General features: G+C 45.7%; 1 protein-coding gene across 3 annotated transcripts in view; it reads left to right on the top strand.

Moving 5' to 3' along the window:
• TLN2 (talin 2) overlaps window positions 1-24,874 on the top strand; it is a 483,978-nt gene that overhangs the window by 409,294 nt on the left and 49,810 nt on the right. For all 3 annotated transcript variants that reach the window (XM_065940303.1, XM_065940301.1, XM_065940302.1), the window contains exons 43-48: window positions 971-1,117; window positions 5,959-6,060; window positions 8,525-8,644; window positions 16,469-16,615; window positions 22,096-22,262; window positions 23,829-24,012. In XM_065940303.1, the coding sequence (XP_065796375.1) occupies window positions 971-1,117; window positions 5,959-6,060; window positions 8,525-8,644; window positions 16,469-16,615; window positions 22,096-22,262; window positions 23,829-24,012 (867 nt within the window). The remainder of the gene's footprint in view (window positions 1-970; window positions 1,118-5,958; window positions 6,061-8,524; window positions 8,645-16,468; window positions 16,616-22,095; window positions 22,263-23,828; window positions 24,013-24,874) is intronic.

The raw sequence follows: 24,874 nt of genomic DNA, 5'->3' as shown, positions 1-24,874 counted from the left end.
AAATGATAAGATGCCTGCAGCCATATCACCTCATTAGACTTTCACTGCATAGCATGGTTATAATCATTCCCATTTTGCTTAGGAAGCCTCACCCCAAACCGCTTATCTAGTTAGCAGTGGAGACAAAATTCAGCCCCAGTTTTTTTTCTGACCTCAGGACCTTAGCTCTTTCCCCCTTCATCTTGCTATCACTCGAGGTGTTTTTTAAGGAGGCTGGTACCACTGTTCTTTCATCCTTTAATTCACTTACTCGCCAGCGCCTGCTCTGGACTGCATGCATGTTATTAAAGCTTCTCTGAGGACTGTCTAGGGGAACTCATGAGCACTCCAGCCTGCAGAGTGTCTGTCTTTGAAGAATTTTCATCATTCATCTCTCCAACCTCATGTAAATGTAATTTGTGACACAGTTTCAAAGCCCATGTAGCCTTCTGCAGGTTTCTCTCTCCCGTCTGTACCTATATTTCCATAATCCAGTCATGTTTATAGAAATGGAATTCTAGTGTGTGGGGTAACTTTGACTAGAAGTGCATTGGTTGGGAACACATTTTTAATTTATATCATTTTCTTTTCCTAATAAACCTGTCAACTTGTTTATTAGGGAATCTGTGGCATTCTTTTTCTACCACCCTAAACATAGTCACATAAAATTAGTCATAAGACGCTGGTTGAAATTGCAGGGGTTTTTTCCATTTTGATTCCAAAAAGAGATTTTTTTCTATTTGTCCTTCTGGTTTTTTATTTATCTGGCAAAGAAATGTATACAAATATAATAAAAGGAAAGGAAAAAATAGAGAATACATTTTTGTGTTATATAGTGAGAGTATAGTTCTATATTCTGCTTTTTAAGGTTATCTTTTAAAAAAGTGAAGTGATTCTCAAGAGATTAAGCACCATTGTCTTCTGCTTATGGATTGCAATTATCTGCTTATGCAATTGCAATTATCTTCTTCCTCCAACCCCTCCTTCTCAGGCACAGCACACCCACGATGCCATCACGGAGGCCGCCCAGCTCATGAAAGAGGCCGTGGACGACATCATGGTGACGCTGAATGAAGCTGCCAGTGAAGTGGGGTTGGTGGGAGGTATGGTTGATGCCATCGCAGAAGCCATGAGCAAGGTGGGTCTGGGCTCCCAGACGCCCTCCTGCACTCCTTAACTCCATTTCCTCCAAGATCTCCCTCAAAATTGGTCCCAGAGGCTTTTCTCTAAAGAGCTGGCAGTCCAGGCTGACACCACCAAGCCTCCTCTTTCCTTGAGGGGTCTGCTTAATGTACAAATATTCTATCAAACGTCCAGCATACTCTTAATTCTTTATTATTCATTACTTTTGTAAGCTGGACATACCCTTCCTTTCACATTTATACAGGGGGACAATGGAAAAGGCATCCTTGGTCCCCTCACTTATAAGATGAAAGTGAAAAAAAAAAAAGTTTAGTCGCTCAGTCGTGTCCGACTCTTTGCAACCCCATGGACTGTAGCCTACCAGGCTCCTCTGTCCATGGGATTTTCCAGGCAAGAGTACTGGAGTGGGTTGCCATTTCCTTCTCCAGAGGATCTTCCCAACCCAGGGATCAAACCCGGGTTTCCCACATTGTAGGCAGACACTTTACTGTCTGAGCCACCAGGCAAGTCCTATAATTACTTATAAGATGGAAGTTATTATTTACCTTCCCTGTCTACCTCATAGAGTTGTTGTGGGGAACAGACTTCAAAATGAAGTAATGAAGCGATTCCCAAATGCTGATCTTTAAAACGGCTTCTTTGGAATCCCTGGGAGCATTTTAGAATGTACATCCCTTGACTCTATCCCAGCCCTAATCCCTTGGAATCTCTGTGGGGTGGTGGATCCTAGTATTTTTTTTTTTAATTTAATTTAATCTATTTTACTTTACTTATTTTTAACATGGATCCTAGTATTTAAAAAATCTCCCCATGGTTTTGGCATATAACCCAGTGCAGAGACCACTGAAATGGTAAATGTTAAACCCTCAGGGAACAGCAGACAGATGTCAGAGGTATCATTTCTTCTCCAGTGACCCTTCAATTGAGTTGGGTCAGTAGGAAAGGATGACTGGGCAGTATCTCGTGCTCTTTCTCCAAGGAATCCTTCCCTAGTCATGCCAGTTGCTACTCATTAGAATCAACAACTCTTCATCAGCATCTAATTGCCGTTCTCTGATAGCATAGCCAAGAACTGTAGACTTCATCTGTGTTTTGAAATGTCCATTGTCAGATGGTGAATACACTAATGGGGTTTTTCAGGATAATAAGTGGTCTTTAATTGCTAATTTAGAGAAGATTGGTTGGTGGGTATCTCTGTAAAGAGATGATAGCCTACAACTATCATCAGGATAATTCCCATTAAACATTATGCAGACATTGTCAGACTGATAACGTCCCAAGCTGGACTGGGATCCCTCAGAGACCCCAGGCTTGCCTTGTCTAAGCACTCCCATAGTTTTTGCTGGAAGCTTCTCATGCTTCAGCTTTGGATAGTTTCACAGAAAATGAATGGAATTCTTCACTTCCTCAGGCCCTTAGTTAAGTCTTAGTGGGTTTGTTTGATTTTTAGAAAATCAGAACAACAAAGCTTTGAAATTAAGCCCTGTATCTACCAAAGATATTAAATAATGCAACTCAAGGTACAAATTAGAAAGTCAAATGATAATCTTTCCCTTCTTAGGTGGTGCTTTTCACCATCACTCTTCTTCTGGGGAAGAGTTGCATAAATCCCTGGAAGAGGGAAGTCTTTTTTCATGGCCTTTGAGCCTTGCATATTGCGATAGCTCTTCAAGAAGGAAAGTGGCTCTTGTACTGTCTGATTTCAGGGGTATAAAAGCTGTGCTGTCAGCCCAGGACACACTGGATTCTTTTGGAAGTACTAGGGAATAGGCCTGGTGTTACCTGAGGGCAATAATTAGGAACTGCTAATAACATGAGCCCCAGAGGCTATGAGCAGAGGGTTTTTTCCCCCTCAGTTCTGCAAGGTATATACAGTAAGTCCCCTGTATATGAATGAACCTTCAAGTCGCAAACATGTATCTGTTTCCAGCAAGGAACCAGAACCTGTGCCATCAACGTCACGCATAAGTGAAATTGCAGCTTGCCCTCCATCTCTTAACTGCTAATGATCCTTCAGCTCTACCATCTCCTGCCTCCTCTCTCTCCTCCAGTAGTAACTCTTCTTGCCTATTCACTCGATGCCAGTCCTGGTATACCAGCTGCTGTAAAGTACTACTGTACTTTTCTAGATACTCTGCTGTAAGATTTTAAATGTTTATTTTTTGTTTTTATGTATTATTCGTGTAAAAAGTATTGTAAACCTATTACAGTGTATAGTACCATATAGTTGATTGTTAGTTGGTTACAAAGGCTAATTTTGTTGGACTTAAAACAAGCTGGACTTACAAACATGCTCTTGGAGTAGATTTCCTTCATGTGTCGGTGACTTACTGTAATTGGGATTTCGCTGATACTCCTAAACTCCTGTCCACCCTGACCTTACATCCCAGGTACCACAGTGTCTCTTCTCTTTGCTAAGCCCGCCCCGGCCTGCTCATCACTGGGAACTCTGTGTTAAGTGGTATCTCAGATCATTTGAGCACCTAAGCAGCAACACATTATAAATATGTCATTTTCTGAGTTTAGGTTATTTGGTTAAAACACTGACATAACTATTAGAATCATTGTCTGAAGTTCCAAAAGGCAGTGAGTGGCAGAAACAATCCAGTGTACACAAAGTTAATTCTAACCTGGGTGCAGTTCTTGCCACTTTTAGAGCCTCTGCTCTGGAGGATCTTTTTGAGACTTTTCTCTCTGTATATAAGCACCAGAAGATTTGGGAATTAATAGGTTAGTGAAAGTGAAGTTGTTCAGTTGTGTCCAACTCTTTGCGACTCCATGGACTGTAGCCAACCAGGCTCCTCCGTCCATGGAATTCTCCAGGCAAGAGTACTGGAGTGGGTTGCCATCCTTCTCCAGGAGATCTTCCTGACCCAGGGATCAAACCTGGGTCTCCCACATTGCAAGGCAGATGCTTTACCATCTGAGCCATGGGGAAGCCGTTACCATGAAGTTATAAACTTTCTGGGTAACTTTGGGCAAATTGCTCAAGCTTTCTAAACCTTGTTTTCCCCCATTCAACAAGCTTAGTCTCAATCTTTGGGATTTTATGACCAAATCCCTTTTCTTTGTTTGCTTTTGTGTTTGGAAGATTTTTTTTTTTCTTTTTGATCAAGGAAGGTAGTTAAAGAAACAAAACAAACAAAAACCTTGGTATCTACATCAGCAGTATTCCATAAAATAAAGGCTATATTAACACTGAAAAAAAAGTAGAAAGGCTATAATTTCAGAATGAAGGAAAGTTCTTTCAACTAAATGAATTTTAAATCCTATTTTTTTTTTAAAGTTACTTCTTTCTTCTTACTGCTCTCATTGTCTTCACACTGGGAAAATGTTCATCATGGCAGCCCATGGGTGTGTTCTAAGATGCCCTCTAGCTCCAACATCCTGGCACGTTTGCAGTTACACCACATCTCATGTGGAGGTTCCCACACATGGCCTGACCCTTATGAGATGCCCAGTTTATTTATACTGAGTGTGGGAGTCCACACCTCATTTGACCTCATTTGACCAGTGAGGCCCCCTATCTCCTGATAAAGAAACATAAAAAATCTGTCCTGGAGTTTGTGTTGTTGGTTTGGTAGAGATTACATCCAGTTTATGCAAGCACGTTATACTAGGCTACAGTGACACATTCATTCAACTCACATTGTAGCTGGGATCTGCTCATGACATGCAGCTCCCACTGAAGACGCCATCTAACCTTTTTCCTAATTGCTCTGTGGTCCCAAGTATATTCCCAGACTGAAGACTGTCTACCAGAGAGCTGCCAGGGAGATCTTCTCAGATAGATCATTGCCTACTGCAGATCCCACCATTTTCTTCATGATTGCAACGTTCTTTATTAAATAGATCCAGCCTGACTCCCACCCCCTCCACAGCCCTCTCCTGTTCACTACTCTCACTCTTCCTGTATTCATTTCTGTTCACCTTGTCTCCTCACCTAGATTACCATTCGGCAACCAGTGGTGATAGTCATGATGATGGTGGTGGTGAGGATGGGTTGCCTTCCTCATAACCATCATGGACTTTATCACCATCATCATCTTCATTATTGTGGTTATCCTTTCCAGTCCATTCATGTAGATGGGATAGCGTCTCAGTTGATCTTAATTTCCAATGAAAGACCAGAGAACCAGTTTAAATACCCAGCTTGAGGCCCATTCACTAGTCTTGAAACCAAGTCTCAAATCAAGTCTTCCAAGCCAGTAAAATCCCCAGCCCTTCAAGGGGCAGACCCCCAACCCACTTCTCTACCCCTTCCCCTCCACACTGATCTCTCAATTCTGTGATGCTAGGGTCAGATAAACAAGTTCTTCCTATGTTTCCACTGCCTTCTCTTCCCCAAGGTAGATCAGAAGCGAGGGTTCTAGGATAGAGACATCTTTGGGCTACCCCGTTCCTAGGAGAGCCCTTCGTGATGGAGGGTCTGCGTCCTCCCCCAGCTCTTTGTCCGCCATTCTGACTTTCCTGCATGTGTCTGATTCACACCCACCTCCCCATGTGCTTGAGTGCTGTTCCCTCTCCTTGAGACTCCTCCCCTCCTGTGTACGGCAAACCCCTTACCTAGTAAGACTTGACTGGAACACCATTCCTCCGGACAGCCCTGCCAGTCTCCTGCAACAAATGGGGGCTTCCCCTTGTCTGTGTACCCTGAGTATCTCGTGTGCATCTCTATCACAGGAGTCCCTATCACAGAAGCTGGGGGATTCTGTTGACTCTGGACCAAAAAACTCTGCAGGCCTCTCCATTTTTCCAAGTTACTGATTCTGAAAAATGAAGCTCACGTTGAACAGGCCTCTGATGACCCATGGGCTTTTTTCCTCTCTCCTGTAGCTGGATGAAGGTACTCCTCCAGAACCAAAGGGGACGTTTGTCGACTATCAGACGACGGTGGTGAAATACTCCAAAGCTATTGCGGTAACAGCTCAGGAAATGGTAAGAAGGAAGCGGGCTGCTCCACCACTGCTAGTTGCCCTATTACCCACCACACCACTGGATCTTCAGCTCTGGGGTCTGTGGTGGAGAGAGATCAGTCCTCTTTGTTTCTAGTTCCTCCCAGGCCGCAGCTTTGTCCCAATGTGTGGTTTTTCTGACTGCCTGTGGTCTCAGGCCCCAGGCCACTGGACACAGGCCACAGTGGACACTCTGCTCATGAAAAAGCTCCAGATTAAAATGACTAAGAGTTGGGCATGAGGACAGGGGAGCAAATGAAAGGGAGAAAATGAGGAAATGAGAAGGAAGTTGCGAGTTACAGAGAAAGAACAAAATCCTATTTATCTCACAGAAAACTTGAAATGTTTTTAATGATTAAAGTTACAGTATAAGAGACGGCTTTTGGAGACAAAACTGAGATTGTCTGGTGGAATCAAATTTTAATGTTTGGACAGTGCTTATAATGAGTAGTACAATATTGACAGTCTTTCAGGCAAAATGAAATGCTGTGGTTATATGAAAAATTTTTTCTCCTGGCAACAGAAGGCATGTAACTTGTGGAGGTGGCTTTTTTGTTTTGTTTTTTCCTAAAATGTAATGTATTCAGAATTGTATTATATGGATATTTAGCTATAAATGGCATTGAGATTCAGCGAATACTATCTTGATAGGGTTAAAAACTTGTACAAGGAAAAAAATAAGTTGTACAAGGAAAGAAAAGCACTGTCCTCAAAGCATTCATATGAGGACCTAGTAAGAAAGTTCTTAACCTCTGAAGGCTCAGATGTCACAGGATAAAATTAAGAGATGGGCTCTTAGATGCTGCCACCTAAACCTGAGTTGCAGGGACCAGACTGGGCCACCACATGGTCCCTGCCCCATCAGGCCAGGCACCTCTCTTGATGGTTTTGTCATGTAGTCATGTGTCCACTAGAGGTTGAGCTTGGACCACAGAGGCTCCCCTGGCGGCAGCTGTTCATTCTTAGAAACTCTGCAGATGTGCCAGGCTCGATGTTGTCGAAAAGGACTTGGACTGCAGAGGAAGGAACAGTGCCCATCTGGGCGACTGGGAGAGGGCTGGAGTCGGCCCTGAGCTGGCCCTGCTCAGGAGCGCTTAGGGGCATCATGGCTCAAATCCGGCCACCCAGCAGCACTGACTCCTCTGAGCAGGGAGCGTAGCGCAGAAGGGGTAAAAATATCTTCAGTGGCCTCAGGAGTTTCTGGAGGAAAGTTCCTCAGTCCGCCCGTCTTTACCGTCGGTGTCCATGCACCTAAGGAGCCCAGTATTGCTGCTCCTGGGTGGGCTGGCTGGAGCCTTGAGGGGTGAAGCGCCCTGGGGGGTGAGAGCCCCCCTACACCGACGGCCCCCAGGGTCATTGTGCTCCTCATGGCAGGGTCACGTGGAGCAGCTTTGGGCACAGCCTTGTTCTCTCGGCATGCAGTGTGTATTTCCTGCAAACCCACACCTCCACCCGAAAGCCTGTGACATTTCCTGGTAAACATGCCTTAGGTGGGCCCACGTTCCTGTCCAGCTTGAGTGGTTGTGTAGTCATTTAACAGATTTTTTTTTCAAGTCCTTTAAAATCAAGGACTTCAAATGCCACAAAGAGTGAGGAAGTATTGTCACCCAGAGTGAGAGAACAGGGGGGACGGAGGGAGGAGGCCTTGGATCCAAGAGGGACATGGACACCTATGTCGGTGGCAGCTTACAACTGCCCTTGTGAGACCTAAGAGGCATTTTTGTCAGAGGAGAAAAAAAAACTAGAAGCAAGCACGTTAGCTCTGTAGAGTACAATGAGGTGAGTTTTTCTATGAAGCGGAAGAAAACTATAGAATATCTTCAGAGTGAAAAAGGCAGAACTTGACTACAGTATCCTCCTCATTGAATTTATGACTGAAACGCCGTTATTCTTCAGAGCAGTGTTATTGCAAAGCTGTAGTCTGTGAGTTCCCTTCCACCAAAAAGGTTAGACTTACCCATCGCCCCAGGCACGATTTCCTGATGATCCTGGCCTCATGGCCTCTCTCGGTGGCATGGCACCTGCTCCTGGGTCCCCAGAGACCAGGCCAGCCTGGGAGCAGCGTACGACCTGGGGCACGCCCTGCCCAGGGCTGGGCTCCCTTGGGGTTTCTCTGGGGGCCTCCCCTGGTGACCCCTCAGGGCAGGGCTGGTGGAGGCTACCGCTCTCACCTCCCGGAGAGTGGACCCCATGGCCCGGCCTCCACACTGCACAGCCTGAACCTCAGCATGTCGCCTTGACCCGGCCAGGACCCGCTGGCCTATCGTGTGGGCTGCCGCATGGGCTTTGCTTGAACTGGGCTCTCCAGCGTCCAGCCCCCACACGCAAGCCACACAAGCTTAAAAGTGAATGAGACCCTTTGGCTCCCAGTGGTATTAACACGTGGTTCTCATGCTTTTCTCTGTGTGTCTGTGTGTGTGTGTGTCCTGCTTGTTTTCTTTTTCCAGATGACTAAGTCGGTTACTAACCCGGAGGAGTTGGGAGGACTGGCTTCACAAATGACCAGTGACTATGGGCACCTGGCTCTCCAGGGCCAGCTGGCAGCAGCCACGGCGGAACCAGAGGAGGTCTGCCACCTTAAGTCCCTGTTTTTAGAAGCAAACCCACACTAGTGCCCGCTCCCCCGGCTGGGCGATGGTGGGGGTGGGAGGGGCGGGCGGTCTCCATAGCTCAGCTCCACTCCAGAACACCCCGCCCCGTAGCCACAGTCAGGCATAGTTCCCTCTCCTTTGCTGCCAACCCCACAGGTTCACATCCAGCCTGTGCTCCAGGCTCGCTGCCCTTCCTCAGGCTGCCGGGCATAGAGCCAGAGCCACCTGGGGAGGTGGGCTTTCCGACAGGACTCTGTTGGCAGTTTCCTGCCGGGTCTCATGTCCCCTAGCCCATCACCTGATGCTAAGAGCAGGACACACTTTGCCATTCTCCTCTTACTTCCTATGCTTGCTTAGCAACCCACTCGATTATTTGTATTATTTTCCAAAGGCTCACAGAAGTATTAGACAAGCCAAGGATGGGATCTACCAGCCCCCTCCCTTGAGAAAAGGCTGTGTAGCCAGCCGGCTTTTGTGAAACAAAGTCTTGCCCAAACATTGTTGGTGACTTTTGAAGACTTGGTCCAGATCCCTGTCTTTGGATCCCTGTGAACTTCTTGTCCTTCCCTCCCTGTCTTCCCTAAGCCACTTTCCTTAACGGCCAACACAGACTTACCTCGAAACACCTATACCCATAGGAGTCTTAAACTGGCAAAAGATTGACTCTAGAGGCCACTCTCTGAGAGGTCCCATATCTCATCCTCTGAGAAATCAAATGGTCCATTGACCAGCACACAGGGTGGGTGGAACTCTGGGGCCCCTGATTCCACCTGTATCAGTGTTAAACACATGGAAGGGGCCTGACCTAGTGTGTGGCCCCCTAGAGAAAGACAGACCAGCTTGCAGTAAAGAATAGTAGAGTGAATTTCAGGGACCCAGGGAAAACAAGGTAACGACATCCATGGGATTCTGCCAGGAGGCAAAACCCTGTCCATGACGTTCTGAGATGTATCAGGCTGTCAAGGAAGAAGGTTGTGGCTGGTCTTCCCTTCTCCTTTCAATGACAGACAGTGTCCCCAGGTTACTGTTTCTCCTGGGAGTCAGGTCTAAGCATGTCTTCACCAAGACTCCCAGCGACACTACCGAAGTGAAGACCCAGAACCAAATCACTTTCTAACGTATGTTATAACAATGCATGTAAATGGGAATACCACATATATATGTACTTGCATACATATATATTCAGCATGGGATGACTTTAGTTTCTAAGACTGCAGCATGAATAATTCTATTTGCCATGAGTCTGTCAAGTCACTACCAGGAAAGAAAAATGATCAGAGACCCGCATAAGATTCCATTGATTTCTTTACACAGGCCCATCATTAAAAAAGAAAAAACAGACCCCCTCCTCCTTTAGTAAGAGCAACTGGCCTCATAATTCATGTGATTAACATGCAATTTTGAATTTCATAAACAAGCATAAGGGAACTTCTGTTGCAGTAAGGGAAAGCTTGGTTGGACAAAAGGAAGTGTTTGGCTTTTCGAGAGGATTGAAAACTAAAAGAGACTGTGATTGTGGGGGAAGGTTTGGATCTCTTGTCTCCAGAAATCTTTAAAGATGGAATTTCCATGAGTTTTCTTTGGTTAGTTTCAGTGCTGCTAGCCTAGCTGCATTGCTGATTGAAGACCTTGTGATCTATATAGCACTTTCCACATCTGAGTTCTTATGAGCTAGCAACCCCACCCTGTGTATGAAGCAAACAGTTTTCTAATTGCAGCCCAGACCACTGAAATAAAATAGGCCAGGAAGAAAATTGCATTGCTAAAAGAAAGCAGCAAGCTCCTTTACATCCTGGCCCTGCCTTTGCGGCAGCTGACGTTTCCATTAAGGTTTCCCCTGTTCACCATTACATCTTGAGATGTGTTTTACATTCCAGACACACGAGCAGTGTGACCTGGAGCGCAGAGGGGCAGAGAGGATATAAAATTACCGGTGGCTTGCTAAAGGAAAATTCTTTGTGTGCATTTGCCAGACAGATATTTGGGGGAAAACTGAGAAGTTTAGGAGATCCCTGAGGCAATGTAGTCTTTTTTTTTCCCAAGACTGTGGAATTATGTGTATACCCAGGAGAGCCCCACATCACAGCATGTGAAAATATTTATATCCAGGGCAAGTAAGAAGCTGCCCCCTTCACTGCAGGCCTGCAGTCTGCTCTGCCGAGTCAGCATTTTGGTCTTTTCTAGAGTGTGACAATGACAGGAAAAGTCCTGACTCTGCCCTCTGAACATCGAGCCGGAGCTTTGTATCTGCTAGTTTTTCCATGGAAAATTCAAAACTTTTGCTAACATCACTGCGATAGCTTCTCCAGAAAAGTTAAAACCCTCTGGCAGCTTGGCATTTTATGATGCATTTCCTCTTTTTAAAGGGACTTCCCTATAGCTCAGATGGTAAAGAATCTGCCTGCAATGCAGGAGACCCGGAAGAAGATCCTCTGAGAAGGGAATGGCAATCCAGTATTCTTGCCTGGAGAATCCCACGGACAGAGGAGCCTGGCGGGCCACAGTCCATGAGGTTGCAAAGAGTCAGACATGACTGAGCGACTAACACTACACTACTACTACCCTTCCTCTTTTTAAAAAAAGAAGGAAAAAGATACAAATCCCATGAGCCACAGGCTTCTAAATGTAAATACTGGGGAAAGGTTTAGTGATGATGGTGCCATGTCTGAGAGCACGTTGCTGTAACCACTCGTAACACTGGGTGTCTTAAAAACTGGCAGGAACATTTGTCAAGAGCCTGTGGTGAGAACCACAGCCCTCTCCCCCAGATGGGATGGGCGTCCACTCTAGACGTCTCTAAAACTTTCCAGTCCACTTTCTGTAGGTAGGAAAGCAATGCCCTGCTTCTGCCCTGCACGCTGGTTTTCCCCGCCATGTTTTCTGTCTCAGGAGAAACTGTAGTTTGTCAGATAACATCCATTACTGCCTTTCCAACTTCCACAAGCTCTCCCAGGCAAATTATACTTGACCTGGTTTCCGATGTAATTGATCTTGAAGCCTGAGAAAAATCTGTACGTTTTGTTTAGTTTGAGGCAGTAAAAGATGATGGATCAGTGTTTCTTAGACTCCCTCCAATTGAAATAAGAGCCAGAACTTCATGAAAGCCTGGCTTCTAATTTCCCGCAAGGCACAAAACCAGGAGACAATCTTCTCCATTTTACTTTTATTTGGGCAGGATGGGGGAATTGAGGGTTTTTCTTGAGGTTTAGGTATTGCTTGACTCAAGTTGCCAATTTCAAACTCCAAGTTTTATGTCTTGGAGCAACATTCCTTTATAATAAACACTGGCAGTGAGTTGGATCACTGGTGGTGGGGGGGATAGGGGGTGGAAGGGGTTAGTCCTGTTTGCTGAGACGTTTAGTGTTGCTTTGAGAAGCTTAGCATTTTTAAAGCCCTTATCTGAAACAGCCTTTCAAAATGCATTCCCTTTTAGGATGTTCCTCCAGCAGTACAAAATGTCCTGTGAAATTGCAGTAGCATTGAGTGTGTTGATTCTGGTGTCCTTCACTAACCCATGTGCCCATGGAGACAGATAGGAATATGCGAACCATTTATTCAATCCATACGGCACAGATGCTGTGCTGGTCTCTGGCCCATCTTCCCTCAACTGCAGCGTGTGAGGCGAGAATCATTTGCCCTTCCCATTTCATGGATAAACAAACCAAGGAGACTCAGGGAACTCTGAGAAATGCCCAGGACCAAGAGCTGCAATAGTTAGTGTTGAACCTGCCCTCCTTTTAAAATTTGACCTATTTATGGCTGCACTGGGCCTTCACTGCTGCACGCAGGCTTTCTCTAGTTGCAATGAGCAGGGCCACTCTAGATGCAGTAAGCAGGCTTCTCATTTCCGTGCCTTCTCTTGTTGAGAACAGGGCTCAGTTGCACGGGCTCAGTAGTTATGGCACAGGGGCTTAGTTGCCAGGCAGCAGGTAGAATCTTCCCGGAGCAGGGATCGAACCCATGTCCTCTACATTGGCAGGTGGATTCTTAACCACTGAACCACCAGGGAAGTCCCAAGCCCCGTTTTTTAAATAACTTTTTGGAGTAAGTGAATGTTTCAAGTATAATAAGAAGGTAACAAGTCATTGTGTAGACAGAAAAATCAGGATTCAAACCCAGATTTATTGGGGATCACAGTCTGTGCTCTTTGCCCCGATAGTCATGTGACCCAGCACAGACCCAGGCTCCAGGACCAAGCCCAGGGTTGACTAAGGACTCCAAAGCTTTTCTGTTGTTGAATTTATTTGGTCTCATCCCTTTGCTTTCTGGGGCTGGTCTTCCTCGGGCTTCCTAACTGAAATTTCCCACTGGTGACTGCTGGGCCAGCTCCACAGTTGTATTTGGAGGATTGCTTGTTACAAACATGATGTCATCTTCAGGAAGGAGGCTGAACATCAGGACGTTAGGGTGTGTTTTTATAGCACAGCCTTCTGAGGGGGCTAAGAGAACATGAGTGGGTGGTGGGCGCAGGGCGGGGGATGTGTTCCCACCATGTATCATGTCGGCCCATAGATTTCAGGTTTGGAACAGCGCAGGAGTGGGTGCCTCCTCCCTCCCACCCCCAGGTGACTGGGAGTGATTTCGGTGGCCTGTGTTGTCCCAGTGCCCTGTTATTCAGCAAACAGAAAGCCCGGGCTCAGCTCCGTGCAGGGAGCAAGAGAGGTGCCTAGAGAAGGCTCTTCCGGAAACCGGGTCTTTTCCGGCACAGTAGCTTCATACCACATTCTCTAGAACCCACACCCAGCTGGTCCTCTGGAAGTTCTGCACATGTTTGACTCGCGCTTCCCTTTTTAAACATACACTGCACCCCCCACCCCCGCCTTGCCCTGGGGCATGGGTGGTTTCGTGCTGGCCTCTGGCTGGCATACCATCTCCTCTGTCTGGTGTAGCCAGGGATCTGTGAGAGAATGCTTCCCTTTTGCTTTATGCACAGACCAGGATCCTCCGCACCATGCAACCAGGGCAAAATACAGAAACAGGTTGGTGGCCAAGGCTGTAACAGGCCTTTATAATCCCATCTTTGGGATTATAACTTAGCCTCAACTGTTGACTTTTTGAGTCAAGAATATAAATTTTAACTTAGCCTCAACTATTGACTTTTTGAGTCAAGAATATAAATTTTAACTCCAAAGGAAGAGTATAGTAATAACAAGTTCCTTAAGTTTTAGATGTAGAGTTTCCATGAAAGATTTTATTGGGGAGCGGGAAAGGGTTCTGCTGCTAAGTGGGAAAAAAAATCAAATTAGAAAAACACTGATCTAATGAACACTGCACCATGCTTGGGATGAAAGACTTAGATTGTCATCTGGCTTTGTGAGGGATTGGCTGTGTGATCTTGGGCTAATCACAGCACTTCTCTGGGCCTCAGTCTCCTCATCTGTAAAATGGGAAGACTGAACTCATAAGGTCTTTTTTTATTTTGATTGTTTCTTTCTCCATCCCCCCTTACTTGACTTCCCTGTTAGTATCTTGCCCCTTAAAGACCTGTGCTCATCCTTGACAGCAGAGCTCCTACCTTTGGGTTAGCTCTGACTCTTTTCTTTTTAATTTTAAAATTTATTTATTTATTTATTTATTTTTGTCTGTGCTGGGTCTTCTTTGCTACACACACTCTCTTGTTGTGGTTCACTGGCTTCTCTTGTTGCAAAGCATGGGCTCTAGGGCTCAGTAGTTGTGACACACAGGTTTCGTTTCTCCTTGGCATGTGAAATCTTCCTGGACTAGGAATTGAACCTGTGTCCCCTGCATTGGCAGGCAGATTTTTAACCACTGGACCACCAGGGAAGTCCCTTGCTCTGACTCTTGAGAACTTAGGGTTACACCATATGGGTCTGAAAAGTCTCTAGAGCCAGACTAAGAGTAGTCTTTACTGGGGCATCCCCCCGCTTCAGCTTGACCTTATGTTTAAACCAGCAGACATGCCCAGCGAAGAGATGCACTTAAATGGCATTGCTACTGTGTGGGCTGAATTCAAGCCTCACTCGTTCTCGATAGTGACCTTGATGCTGCACTAGTCCAGATGTGTTTTCAGAGCTATCTGGTTGCACGATCCTGGCCTGATGCTTGTGTCTCATTCCATGTGGAGACGGTCAACAAGAAGCCCTGCCTAATTATAGAGCTTTTGTAGCACCTGCTCATGTGTGATTAGAAGACACCCCAAAGAGCAGAAGCTCACTTCCTGGGCAGGAGAATGCATTACCAAATGGATTTAAACATCCTTTGGGCCTCAGAGGGTTAAGGGAATAACATTTTCCCCTGAAAGCATTATGTCTGTCTATAACAGAATGAGCAGTTGCAGCCTCCTTACTCCCCGGAATTGCCCTTTCATAAACACCAACACACGGGATGATGTTGGAAGACTGCATCCAGGTAGCTCAAATTCCCAGGTGTGTGAGTTCCCAGGTTTTACTCATAAAACCTGGACTCTCTGAGTAACTCTTCTTGAGAGATTCTGGAAGGACAAGCACCCAGCTTCTAATTATTGTGGATTTTTTTAAAATAACACTTAGCTTAGGGGTGTTTTGTTCTGTGTTCAGTTGCTTACCTGGGCTGTATTGATCAGACCAAAATGAAGATTGTGAAGCAAAGCCAGAAGAATGCAAACTTTGGGAGATGGTTTGCCATTGTTGTTCAGTCGCTAAGTTTTGTGCAATTCTTTGCGATCCCATGGACTGCAGCACACCAGGCTCCTCTGTCTTTCTCTATTTGTTCATTCATGTCCACTGAGTCAGTGATGCTATCTAACCATCTCATCCTCTGTCACTCCCTTCTCATTTGCCTTCAATCTTTTCCAACATCAGGATCTTTTCCAATGAGTTGGCTCTTTGCATCAGGTGGCCAATGTGTTGGAATTTCAGCTTGAGCATCAGTCCTTCCAGTGAATATTCAGGGTTGATTTTTACGATAGACTGGTTTGATCTCCCTGCTGTCCAAGGGACTCTCAAGAGTCTTCTCCAGCCCCACATTTCAAAAGCATCAATTCTTTAGCACTTAGCCTTCTTTAGGGCCCAGCTCTCCCATCCGTATTTGACTACTAGAAAAACCATAGTTGGGAAATGGAGGTGGAAATTATTACACCACAAAGAGACAGCTGGCACCTTATCCATAGTGGAGCTTATTTGGCTTTTTTAAGCAAATTACCATTTCTGATCACATAACCGAGGGGTCATTAAAAGCATGCCTGCCTGCTGAGCCAGCAGCTCTAAAAGTGTAACTTTTTACGGAAACCTCAGGCTTGCTGGAAAGGAAGCCTGGGCCCCGCATGGCTGCTCTCACTCCATGGTACCGCTGAGGAAAAGAGGCGTTCTGGTTGGTAAACATAGAAATTTGGTAAGAATCTAAACCCTTTAAAATATGCTTTATACTAAAGCTATATATTCTGAACTTCTAATTACCCTCTCTGGGCTTTTGTGAGGAATCAATGAAATTAAATACCTTGCCTGCTTCAAAGAGGCCCTGACACACAGGAAGGGCTCAATAAACACGGGTTGAATGAATAATCCCACAGAGTTCATCTAATTAACATTCTTACCTAGTGGCTCAGGATACAGATAAGCAATGCAGCAGAAAAGGTAACAAATATTACTAAGCTTGCTTACCGAGGACTGTGGGCATTTTATAGTCTCTAAAAGGAGAAGCAAACCCAACCAAATTCCATAGTTCACCAAACACAGGCTCCTAATAGCAGTGGAATTTTCCTAGCCAGACTCCCCTAGGACATAGGAGAAATTTTCCACGGAGGGAAGACCTCGACGGCAGGGCCATCATACTTTGCCTCCCCACCCGGACTTGCCTCCACAGATCGGCTTCCAGATTCGCACTCGGGTGCAGGACCTGGGCCACGGCTGCATCTTCCTGGTGCAGAAGGCGGGGGCCCTCCAGGTGTGCCCCACGGACAGCTATACCAAGAGGGAGCTGATCGAGTGTGCCCGCGCTGTCACAGAGAAGGTAAGGAGCAGCCCTCAGGCCAGGCAGGCACGATGACACCCGGCTCTGCCTAGGTGTTTTCTGACCAGGAAACCAAGCCCAAAACCAGCCGGCCCGGTCAGGGCCAGCTGTCTCCCTCCCACCCAGGATCTCTCCAGGGCCGGGGCACATCAGGCAGCTGGGGGTGATCTGTCGTCCTGAGAAACTGAGGGGCTGTCCCATCGAGGTCAGGGCCCTGGTGGTCACCTTGATGGGCTCTCCTATGGACAGACTGGCCAGACCACGTCCAGGTCACAGTCAGCACCAGGACCTCTCCTGAAGCCCCTGGAGACATTGTTGCCCCCACCATCCCTTCTCAGGGAGGCTCCCAAGTGCTGAGACTCGGTAAGAAGGACCCACATCTCCTCTTGTGTAACCTGTTTATTTCCAGAGGAGACGGTGCAGTGAGCAGGATTAAGCCCCACAAGGTCACGTGGTGGGGAAGGGGAGCAGGAGCCACAGGGCCTTTCCTGACTCTGTGGGCAGCTGTTGGTAGAGACAGACTCTCATAGCAGAGAGCATAGGGCTCAGCTCAGCTACTTCCCCCTGCCACGCCTCGACTTCCTTGTCAGTCAAGGGAGGATGAAGTAGAATACCTGGCCCAGGGGTTGTGTAGGTTATATACAGTGATAAGTGTCAAAGAGCTTCGCACAGCGCCAGGGACCCCGTTCAAGGTTTGATTGATTTCAACCACTGTTCGCTAACTCTGTTCTCCAACACCCCTTCTCCTGGGAGGTTTTCCCTGGTTCACAGCACCCCGTTCTGAATGTCCCTTCCTCCTGGAGCCTCCTGCAGTTTGCTGATGGTTTTGCTTGGCTGGTTTCTCGGAGTTATTTTTCAGGGCCGCTGCTGTACAGGCCGCGTGGGGTGCCGGCAGCAGCACCCGTGCTTAGCGGGTGTCTCCCTCTCCTTCACTTGGGTTGTAGGACAGAGAGCTCCTCACTGTTGAGAAGTTTGGCTGCAGGACTTGAGGGGTGCACAGGGGACCCTCCCCCGGAAGCCGCCGGGACAGAGGCTCCTCTGTCCGTGGCCTCTCACTGTGGTCAGGCATCCGTCTACAGCACACAGGACTGTCCAGGCTTCCCCAGGACGAGGAAATAAATCTCTCAGCTCGAGGAAGGCATTCTCCCTCCTTTGAAAGCCCTTCCTGTTGAAGTTACCCCTGCCAAGTTCCCCTGTAGGAGACTTTGGAACAGGAGCATGAGGGAGGGGAGGAGGGGGTCCAAGTTGCAAGGTGCCAGTGAGCGTGGCCACGCAGCCTGATCTTCCTGAGCTGGCCTCCCTCCGTCTTTCTGCTTCTCCAAGCAGAGTACCCCTGACTCAGGATGCCGGGAGAGGGATCAGAGGAAGGGAGTTGGCTCGTTCAGAGCATCTAGCCTTATGGGTAGATTCCTGCTGCATCTCCCTGCCCACCCATCTCATCCTTACCTGTCTAGGTGTCTAGGTGTGTCTATGTGATCATCCCTAGCCAAGGTAGATCCATAAAAGTAAGACAGCAGGTGGGTGGTGAAGGGAGGAGGGGGCTGGTGTGGCAGGAACATAGGGGGAGGCCTGAGAGATAGGAGGCAGTTGTGAAGGGAGCTCAGCTTCTCTCCACTTTGGCAGGAGAGCTGTCCCCAGGGGTGGGGCAGATCCAGCTTGCCTTGCTGGGGAAATGTCTCTAGGACCATGAGGGTGTGCTGGTGGCAGGTGGTGGTATGAGGGGGTGGTGGGGTGGAGAGGTTAAAGGAAAGGATCCTTTTTGGGCTCCAGCCCCTCTGGGGTCCACTCTGGAGAATTTTAGTCAAGAGGCAGCCAAGTGAAGGAGTGACAAGTGTCAGCAGAGGGCTGTTCTGCAGAAAGTCTGATCAGGGGGACAGAAACTGCCACACTGTTCATAAGAGCCTGATCCTTAACCGTCTTTGTGGTTTTTATCATCAAGTAGCATCTGCCCTCTGTTGTGGTTCAGTCGCCCAATCATGTCCGACCCTTTGTGACCCCATGGACTACAGTACACCAGGCCTCCCTATTCCTCACCATCTCCTGAAGTTTGCCCAAGTCCATGTCTATTGCATCGGAGATGCCATCCAGTCATCTCATCCTCTGATGCCCTGTTCTCCTTCTGCCCTCAATCTTTCCCATTCCAATGAGTCAGCTGTTCACATCAAATGACCATAATACTGGAGCTTCAGCATCAGTCTTTCCAACAAGTATTCAGGGTTGATTTCCCTTAAGATTGACTGGTTAGGTCTCTACAGTCCAACGGACTGTCAGGCGTCTTCTCCAGCCCATCTAGTAAACCTTTATTACATGCCAAGTACTTTATGTGCATTTTCCCCCACTTATTCCTCCCATCAGCCCTGATTGGTAAGAAGTAACAGCCCCCTTTTCCAGATGCGAAAACTGAGAGGTGAAACAGTCTGCCCAATGTTGGGTCACCAGCAGTGGCAGTGCTGCTGACCCCAAACTGCTGGTAACCCCAAGCCATATTGACTCCCAGAGAGAAAATTCACTGTTCTGTTTGCTGTGTTTTGTTTTTTACTTTTTCCCCCTAGATTTATTGAGATTTATATAGTTGACATATAACACTGTATGTGGTTTAGGTTTCATGGCATCATGATTTCTCATGTATGCTATGAAATCATGACAAGTTTAGTTAACATTCATACTTCATATAAATGCAAAAAGTATATGTGTCTATGTATTTTTTCCTTGTGATGAGAACTCTTAGGACTTTAGCATCTTTTATCAAGATCACAAAGCAGTGTCAGCTATAGCCATCATTAGTGCATTGCAGCCCTAGGATTTACCTTAAAACTGGAAGCTTGTGCCTTTGACCACTTTTCTTCAGTCTCACCACCACCGAACTCTACCCCACCCCCTTGGCATAACCACAAATCTGATCTCTTTTTCTGTGCATTTTATTGGATTTTGTTTCTGTTTTTGTTTTTTCATTTTCATTCAGTTTATTTAAACTAAAAACAAAAAGTTTCTTTTCTTTTTCCCATTTCTCCTCCTCATCCCCCACCACTGGCAACCACCAGTCTGTTCTCTGTATCTATGGGCTTGGTGTTTGTTTTTGTCTTTGTTTTCAGATTCCACATAAAAGGGAGGTTATGTGGTATTTGTCCTTCTTTGATTTATTTCTCTGTATAATGTCTTTGATGTCCATTGCATGTATGTACCACATTTCGTTTATCTAACTTCCTTTGATGGACGCTTAGATTTTTTCTATGTCTTGACTATGACAAATAGTTTTCCAATGAACTTGAGGGTGCATATATCTTTTTGAGTAAGTGTTTTCATTTTTTTCAAATACATAGCCAGAAGTGAAATTGCTGAGTCGTATGATAGTTCTATGTTTATATTTTGAGGAATCACCATAAAATTTTTCATATAGGGCTGCACCAATTTTTATTTCCAGCAAAAGTTGCATAAGGATTCACTTTCTTTACATCTTTGCCCACACTTGTTACTTCGTTTTGATAATAAACTTTCTGACAGATGTGAGGTGATATATATTTCACCGTGGTTTGGATTTGCATTTCCCTGATAATTATGTGGAGCATCTTTGCATGTGCCCGTTAGCCATCTGTGTTTCTTTTTCAGAAAAATGTCCATTTAGATAGTCTGCCCATTTTTAAAATGATGGTTTTGGGAGGTTTTTTGGGGCTATTGAGTTGTAGAAATTTGAGTTCTATTTCTGTTTATCAAATATATGATTTGCAAATATTTCTTCCCTTTCAGTAGATTGCCTTTTCATTTTGTTGGTGGTTTCCTTTACTGTGCAGAAGCTTTTTAGTTTTATATATATTATATGTATGTATATACACACATATATATGTATATCAATATGTAAACAAGTTCCACTTGTTTATTTTTGCTTTGTTGCTTGTGCTTTTAGTGTCAGATCCATTGCCAACACCTCTGTCAAGGAAGTGACCAGCTGTATTTTCTTCTAGGAGTTTTATGGTTTCAGGTCTTATATTCAGGTCTTACATTTAACCCAGTTTGAGTTAATTTTTGTGTATGGTGAATCGTAGTGATCCAGTTTGATTTTTTTGCATGTGGCTGTTCAGTTTTTTCAACACCATTTAATGAATACACTGTTCTTCCCCCGTTGTATATTCTAGGCTCCTTTGTCATAAATTAATTGATCAGATATGAATGGGTTCATTTCTGAGCTCTCTAATTCTATCTACATATCTATTTTTATGCCTTTCCCATACTGTTTTGATTACTGTTGCTTTGTGATTTAGTTTGAAATCAAAAAACATAATGCCCCCAGTTTTGTTCTTTCTCAAGATTGCTTTAGCTATTTGGATCTTTTATGGCTCCATACAAATTTTAGAACTGTCCTTTTTCTGTGAAAAATGCCATTTTAATGTTGACAAGAATTGTGTTGAATTGTATATTGGTTTTGGTAGTATGGATATATTAACAATATTCTTCTAATCCATGAGCACAAAATATCTTTTCATTTATTTGTGCCTTTTTCAATTTCTTTGACTTCTTATAGTTTTCAGTATACAAGTCTTTCTCCTCTTTGGTTAAATTTATCCCTAGGTATTCTATTCTTTTTGATGCAGTTATAAATGGGATTGATTTCATAATTTCTCTTTCTGATAGTTCATTGTTAGTATATAGACACAGAATAGGTTTTTTGTTTATTGATTTTGTATCCTGTAAGTTTGCTGAATTCATTTATTCTAAAAGTTTTGTGTTTTTTCAATGGAGTCATCAGAATTTTTTATCTAGAATATCATGTCATCTGCAAATAGTGACAGTTTTACTCTTGCTTTCCAATTTGAATGCCTTTTTTTTTTTTTCTTGTCTTACTGCTCTGGCTAGGACTTCTACTATTGTATTGAATTAAACTGGTGAGGTTGGCCATCCTTGTCTTATTCCTGATCTTAGAAGAAAAGCATTTAGCTTTTCACCTTTGAATATAATGTTAACTATTGGCTTGTTGTATGTGGCCTTTATTATATTGAGATATGTTCTCTCTATATGCACTTTGTTGAGAGTTTTTATCATAAATGACTTGAATTTTGTCAAATGCTTTTTCTGCATTTATTGAGATGACTTATTTAATTTTTACCTTTTGTTTTGTAATTGTGGTGTATCACATTGATATCTGGATGTTGAACCAATCTTGCAACCCTGGAATAATACCCACTTGATCATGGGGTGTGATACTTTTATTGTTTTGTTGAATTTGGTTTCTTGATATTTTGTGGAGGATTTTTGCTCTGTGTTCTTCAGGGATATTGGCCTATAGTTATCTTTTATTGTGGTATCTTTGCCTGGTTTTGGTGTTAAAGTAATTTTGGCCTTGTAAAGTGAGTTTGGAAGAGTTTCCTACTCTTCTATTTTTTGTGTTCTTTGTGATTTTTTTTTTCTTTTTTTTTTTTAGTTTGAAAACTTTTGGGTTATATTTTCTCCATCTTCCACACCCAGTGACTTTCCCACTCTGCCCTCAGGTATCCTTGGTGCTGTCAGCTCTCCAGGCTGGGAATAAGGGAACCCAGGCATGTATCACAGCTGCCACTGCCGTATCTGGGATCATCGCTGACCTGGACACCACCATCATGTTTGCGACTGCAGGGACCCTGAATGCAGAGAACAATGAGACATTTGCAGACCACAGGTATGGGAGTGACAGCCATCCTGGGGGCTCCTGGACAGGGAGTAGTTCAGTGTGGCCTGATGGACTTTGGAGATGCTGCCCAACATTCAGAAATATGATTATGCATTTTTATTTCAAAAGGATGTTCAAGTGACGGAAATGGACCACGTAATCAATAGGTGCCTTTCTCAACTGCAAACATAATCGTGTTCCAGCTTTGCCTTTCACAACCTACATCCAGCCTACTCCAACAGAGGATAACTTTTTTGCATTTTTTTTTTTCCCTAAGCTAAAAAGCTATGCCCTTGATTTTTTCACTAACCTTATTGGGACTGGGAGTGACCCAGGCAGGCATTTAGCTCCTGCCTAAGTGAAGAGTGAAGTTCTAAGCCTGCTGTCTCTCCCAGGCTGGCTCTTCAGACTCTGCTTCAGAGGCAGGTGCTAGGGTCTCCATTTGCTGCTGGGTATGTCCCCCCATGTCCTTGCCACATGTCCAGCACCTTTCTTCCTCACTCCATAGCCCCAAGACTGGGCAGGGGAGGTGATTCCCAGTGCCCTGTCACCCCTTCCAAAACCCAGCCCCCTGGGCTCTGATGTCCAGGTCCCCTTGCCCATGTGTTCTCCCAGATCCCTGTCACTACAAAGTATTTTCAGGGATAGTAGCAACCACAAGGAAGAAGCTACAGGACTGGGGAAGGGGACCAAACTGGTAGCCCTGAATCTGTAATTGAAGTTTTACTATTAATTGACCGGGAACTCTGAGCTGACTTTCCTCTCTTCTATCCTAATTCTCTTACATGGGAGATGAGAGCCTCCTATTACAAGAGGAGAACTGGATCATCTCTCTTTAATAAAAGCCCTTAGGAGGGTTTCTTTTCTTCCTAACTGGGCTTCCCAGGTGGTGCTAAAGAATCCGCCTGCCAATGCAGGAGACACAAGAGATGTGGGTTCAATCCCTGGGTCAGGAAGATCCCCTGGAATAGGAAATGGCAATCCACTCCACTATTCTTGCCTAAAAAATCCCATGGACAGAGGAACCTGGCAGGCTACAGTCCCTGAGGTCGCAAAGAGTCAGACATGACTGAGTACACACACACACACACACACACGCTTTCTTTTCTTCCCAGGCTACAGTCCCTGGGGTCGCAAAGAGTCAGACATGACTGAGTACACACACACACACACACACACACACACACACACACACGCTTTCTTTTCTTCCCAGGCTACAGTCCCTGGGGTCGCAAAGAGTCAGACATGACTGAGTACACACACACACACACACACACACACACACACACACACACACACACACTTTCTTTTCTTCCCAGGCTACAGTCCCTGGGGTCACAAAGAGTCAGACATGACTGAGTACACACACACACACACACACACACACACACACACACACGCTTTCTTTTCTTCCCAGGCTACAGTCCCTGGGGTCGCAAAGAGTCAGACATGACTGAGTGCACACACACACACACACACACACACACACACACACACACGCTTTCTTTTCTTCCTACCAGTGACCAAGGTCTACCCTTTGTCTTCCCCTTTCCCCTGCCCTCCCCCCCTTCTCAGGGAGAACATTCTGAAGACAGCCAAGGCCTTGGTGGAAGACACGAAATTGCTGGTGTCGGGGGCTGCGTCCACTCCAGACAAGCTGGCCCAGGCAGCTCAATCGTCTGCAGCCACCATCACCCAGCTCGCTGAGGTGGTCAAACTGGGGGCCGCCAGCCTGGGCTCTGATGACCCCGAGACCCAGGTAGGCGTGTCGTCAGGCCTTGTGTTCCCACAGACTCTATGCACAGGTCTTAGAAGAAACTGAAGGCAAAATAGAAACTTGGGGAATACACAGTATGTGTGTAGGTGCATCTGTGGTTTAGGGACTGGTAGGAAGCAGTTATCCAGGCAGAATAGTGGCATGGACTGTGGTACGGCTGTGGCAATGGATACAAGCCCACAGATTGGAGAGGAATCTGTAAGGAGGTCTCTGCCAGGCTTGGAAAATGATTGGTCACATTGAGTGTTTGGAAATAATGGCAAGGGAGCTGGCCAGGACAACCGTGTGTTTCATGCTACTACATCAGTGAATGGACAGTGGCTCCCGGTACCCAGCCGAGGCTCCTTGGATGGAGGACTGACCTGGGTGTAGATGAAGATGCATTCAGATTGCAGTGTGTTTTGAATCAGAAGTTCCAGAGAGACACTCAGGTGGAAACAAGTGAATAGGCTTGAGCTGGCTCAGGTTTGAGAGTGTGGATGCAGGGCTTGTTCGCCAATAAACAGTGACCACAACTAGAGAGGAGAATGAGGAGATGGAGTCAAGGCAAAGCTGAGGAATCCATCATTTGGACCATCTTCAGGAAAAAAAAAAAGTTGCCTAAGGAGACTGGGAAGTGGCAACAGCTGGTGGGAAGAAAGCCAGGGGCCTGATGTTAACAGGAAGGAGTGCTTCAGCCCTCCAGAGATGCGGCCAAGGAGGCAAGAAAGAAGATGTGAGAGCCAGCCCCAGGGCCATGGATAGCAGTGGTCACCCAGTCAGGGCTGTTAGTGAGGAGTGGCCAGATGAGGGTGAAAGTAGGAGGCAGTATGTATAGATGCCCCATTTGAGAAATTTGACTCTG

Source organism: Muntiacus reevesi, chromosome 7, assembly GCF_963930625.1.
Source record: "Muntiacus reevesi chromosome 7, mMunRee1.1, whole genome shotgun sequence".
Lineage (NCBI taxonomy): Eukaryota > Metazoa > Chordata > Mammalia > Artiodactyla > Cervidae > Muntiacus > Muntiacus reevesi.
This window is presented reverse-complemented; position numbering and strand designations above follow the sequence as displayed.